This window comes from Pongo pygmaeus, chromosome 20 (assembly GCF_028885625.2).
Source record: "Pongo pygmaeus isolate AG05252 chromosome 20, NHGRI_mPonPyg2-v2.0_pri, whole genome shotgun sequence".
NCBI lineage: Eukaryota > Metazoa > Chordata > Mammalia > Primates > Hominidae > Pongo > Pongo pygmaeus.
The window spans coordinates 15,226,703-15,231,661 of NC_072393.2; the positions used below are offsets into that span (position 1 = coordinate 15,226,703).

At 42.5% G+C, this 4,959-nt stretch overlaps 1 protein-coding gene across 1 annotated transcript; it reads left to right on the forward strand.

Moving 5' to 3' along the window:
- The first annotated feature begins 3,641 nt into the window (after window positions 1-3,641).
- Window positions 3,642-4,480, forward strand: LOC129020421 (olfactory receptor 7A17-like). The gene is given in 2 exon segments (XM_054464694.2): window positions 3,642-4,004; window positions 4,290-4,480. Coding segments are annotated over 2 exon segments (546 nt in total). The 5' UTR covers window positions 3,642-3,649.
- The last annotated feature ends 479 nt before the right edge of the window (window positions 4,481-4,959 follow it).

Here is a 4,959-nt window from a genome sequence, read left to right on the forward strand (position 1 = left end):
GGGGATTTTTCATTTTAAAACTGTGATTCTCACTGGACATGATTTTGTCACCCAGGGGACACTGAGCAGGGACATATTTCACTCACCCTGAGGTGGGTCAATAGAGAACAGAGAAGCTGATAAACATAGCACAATGCCCAGGACAGACCCCACACAATAAATAATCCAGCCCAGAATTTCGGTAGTGCTGAGACCGAGAAACTTTAAGTTCATGAACACCTGTATTTAGTCTGATGGCTGCATCCAGGTTGTTTCCGCCATGCCTAGTAACACTCTCATTTCTACGAAATTCGAATCCCCTTTGCTACCAGTTTAAAGTTCCAACCCCACTCAATGTGGCAGCTCTTTAAGTTTTTTCCAGGGCTCATTGGTTTGAGAGAGATTTCTTGTTGCTGTCTTAAACTATTACTGGGTGTGAGCAAAGATTCATAGATATGATCGCCATTTTGATTTAGCATTATCTGTTCCTTTTTATATAGATTTCAGCATTTCCAATGACTTTTAAAGGTTATTGTTTCTTCATTGGCTTTTAAGGGAATATTTTTGGGCATAAAAGTTCTAAATTTTATTTAGCTATATATTTGTTTATCTTCCTACTTCTATTTCTTGTCTTAGGATGATTTACCTATACATAGATTCTATATGTAGTTTTGTGGATGCTCATCTAATGTATATTGTTTAATTTAAACTATGCAGCCATAAAGTGAAATAACTATCCTTAACCAAATAGCATCCTCACTTATATTCTTTTCTCCATAAGATTTTGGTGTCTCATAAACCTTCTCTTTCTGAATGCACACATACACATTCATACAGTGTTTACACAACGGTTGAGTAGTTTGCTATGCATAACACATGTGCTTTTTATATTTGACCTTGGGTTTGTTTGTTTGTTTTAAAGCTCGTCTTCCCCTTTCTCAGTTGATAACTGGTATGGAAATATTTTGTGATTTTTATGTTAAAAACTGGTTCTCACCCGGGAGTAATTTTGTCCCCAGGGAACATTGAGCAATGACAGGTTTGGCTGTCACCCTGGGGAGGGTCAGTAGAGAACAGGGAAGCTGATAAACATCACACAACGCACAGGAAAGACACTGGCACAATAAACGAGGTGGCCCAGCATTTCCTTTTGTATTTCCTTTTTGGATAGTTGGTTTATATCATTTGCTCATTTTTTTCCATAGGGGTTCTCAACATATCAGTGTCTTGACACAGAAAAGATATCACCATGTTTGATATTTGGTAAATTTCCTTTGTCTTTTCTGATTTTTGCTGGGCCTCAGGGATATAATGGGAGTTGGAAAGTTTTCAAAACTAAGGGAGCCTTTTCTTCCTTAAGGTCTCTCAGGGACTATGTGAGTTTATTAGATTATTTTTCCCTTCAGATCCAATTAATTGTTCTCTCTCTGCCTCTTGCTTTTTTGTTTGTTTGTTTGTTTGTTGTGGTGGTGGTTTTTGAGACACAGTCTCTGTCTGTTACCCTGGCTGGAGTGCAGTGGCACGATCTCAGCTCACTGCAACCTCCATCTCCTGGGTTCCAGAGATTCTCCTGCCTCAGCCTCCCAGGTAGCTGGGATTACAGGCACGCGCCACTACGCCCAGCTAATTTTTGTATTTTTAGTAGATGGGGTTTCACCATGTTGGCCAGGCTGGTCTCAACCTCCTGACCTCAGGTGATCCACCCACCTCGGCCTCCCAAAGTGCTAGGATTACAGGCATGAGCCACCAAGGCAGCCACCTCTCTGCTTATTAAGCAGATTTTTATTCTTTAAACATAGGGCAGGAAAAGGCCATCCCAAAATGGAACCTCGAGGTTACGTATGCATGGGAAGTTTCCAAACTGGAACTTCTAGGTACCATATCTGTATCCTCTTGGGGAAAGATAATTTGATATTAAGAATTTGCCACACGTAACCTCGAGGTATCCATTCCTTTCTAATACTGTGAGTGGGATGAGAAGCGTGAGGCAGTAACATGGCCCCAGGAAGCCATGGCTGCATGTGTGGATGCGTTCTCTCTGTGTGTGTACGTGTGTGGGTGCACGACTTTAGGGTGAGCACAGGTTTCAGAGATAGGGAACCCGAGCTCTATATTTCAAAAGGGAACCCATCGTATAAAAGCCAGATCTCAAGAAAATGTCAGCAAGCAGACTGGGCATGCACTGCAATTCATGAAACACCTTTGCAGTCAAATTAATACAGTGAAAAGGCATAATATCTGGACAGAGGGACTCCTTGTGTCTTCGTCTCAGCAGCTATGAGGACACTTCCTTCCCCAACATCCTCTGACAGCTCTCGCCTCTTGCTCATTCCCCTGCCACACTGTCTTCTTTGTAGTCCTCGAATATCTGAAAGAAGCACATTCCTGGGGGTCTTTCATTGATCATTTCTTCTGCGTTGCACACACTTCTGCCCGGAACATAGTGACCCCCACCCTGTCTTCATTATGGTCTCCCTTCCATTGTCACCTTCTCTGCTGGTCCTGTCTGAACATCTGGTAAAATCTAATGCCCCATCCATATTTTCCTTCTAACCTCCTTCTTCATAGGATGCATCACCATCGGACATTGTGGATGGCATTTTAAAAACTTACTTGTATTTTTCATTCATCTTTAAATTGTAGGGAGTTTTTAATTTATGTATTATTTTATTTTATTATTATTATTTTTTAAGACGGAGCCTCATTCTGTTGCCCAGGCTGGAATGCAGTGGCGTGATCTTGACTCACTCCAACCTCCACCTCCCGGGTTCAAGTAATTCTCCTGTCTCAGCCTCCTGAGTAGCTGGGATTACAGGCATGTGCCACCACGCCCGGCTAATTTTTGTATTTTTAGGAGAGATAGGGTTTCACTGTGTTGGCCAGGCTGGTCTCGAACTCCTGACCTCATGATCTGCCCGCCTCAGCCTCCCAAAGTGCTGGGATTACAGGCATGAGTCACCGCACCTGGCCATTTTATTATTTTTTTTCTAAGACAGGGTCTCACTCTGTTGCCCAGGCTGGAGTGCAGTGGCGTGATCTCGGCTCACCATAAACTCCACCTCCTGGGTTCAAGCGATTCTCATGCCTCAGCCTCCCAAGTAGCTGGGATTATAGGCACTCAACACCATGCCCAGCTAATTTTTTTTTTTTTTTTTTTTTTTTTTTTTTTGTATTTTTAGTAGAGACGGGGTTTTGCCATGTTAGCCAGGCTGGTCTCAAACTGCTGACCTCAGAGCACCACTTACTCATTGTCTAGGCAGTGCCTTGGACATGTCAAATTTCACCATATATTCCGCACATGCATGAAAAATTTTCTCGTTAAAATTTTAGAATGTTTTTTAGTAGAGACAGGGTTTCACCATGTTGGCCAGGCTTGTCTCGAACTCCTGACTCAGATTATCCGCCTACCTCGGCCTCCCAGAGTGCTGGGATTACAGATGTGAGCCACTGCACCTGGCTGATATTAACTTTTTGACTATAGAATATAAGTGAGAATATTTCTGATATGTTTGTAATGCATGCTTGTGTCATGTTCTCTTTCTCTCTCTTTTTTGGAAGTCACATCAACAAGATGAAACCAGGGAATGAGACACAAATTTCACAATTCCTTCTTCTGGGACTTTCAGAGGAACCAGAATTGCAGCCCTTCCTCTTTGGGCTGTTCCTGTCCATGTACCTGGTCACCGTGCTCGGGAACCTGCTCATCATCCTGGCCACAATCTCAGACTCCCATCTCCACACCCCCATGTACTTCTTCCTCTCCAACCTGTCCTTTGCAGACATCTGTTTTGTGTCTACCACTGTCCCAAAGATGCTGGTGAATATCCAGACACAGAGGAGAGTCATCACCTATGCAGGCTGCATCACCTAGATGTGATTTTTTATACTCTTTGTAGTGCTGGACAGCTTACTCCTGACTGTGATGGCCTATGACCGGTTTGTGGCCATCTGTCACCCCCTGCACTACACAGTCATTATGAACTCCTGGCTCTGTGGACTGCTGGTTCTGGTGTCCTGGATCGTGAGTGTCCTATATTCTCTGTTACATAGCTGAATGGCGTTGCAGCTGTCCTTCTGTATAGAATTGGAAATCCCTCATTTTTTCTGTGAACTTAATCAGGTCGTCCACCTTGCCTGTTCCGACACCTTTCTTAATGACGTCATGATGAATTTTACAAGTGTGCTGCTGGGTGGGGGATGCCTGGCTGGAATCTTTTACTCTTACTTTAAGATACTTTGTTGCATATGTTCAATCTCATCAGCTCAGGGGGTGAATAAAGCACTTTCCACCTGTGCATCTCACCTCTCAGTTGTCTCCTTATTTTATTGTACAGGCGTAGGTGTGTACCTTAGTTCTGCTGCAACCCATAACTCACTCTCAAATGCTGCAGCCTCAGTGATGTACACTGTGGTCACCCCCATGCTGAACCCCTTCATCTACAGCCTGAGGAATAAAGACATAAAGAGAGCTCTGAATCGATTCTTTGGGGAGCAGAAATAAGAGGGCCATTTTCCAGAAGTTCTTGAGATATCAGAGCTCTAAATCCCCTAGCCAGAAATTATGATTCATGGATCAGATTGTGAAAGTAGAATTTTCTCCTAGTATTTATATTCTGGACTTTAGATTTCTTTAACCTTGATGACATTAGAAAATGTACACTTTTTCTTAATAAAGCTTTCTGCTCTGATATGCAACTGTTTTTGTCCTTTGTCATTTTTCTAAAATTATATCCAAACTAGGTCCAGAAACAAATGGAAGGTTTTCTCATACAGGGGTGAGTTATATTCATCCCAAAGAATTAACTACGCTTGGCAACTGTAAGGTCATTAATATAGTTTTATGGTAGATGAATATCTGAGCCCACAGTTTTCTATTTCTGAGTCTGTCATTTCCTTTTCTATGACAACCTTAACTATTCTTCCTGAAAATGTCAACTTGAACATACTCCTGAGGTCTCAGCAATGCACCAACATGTAACA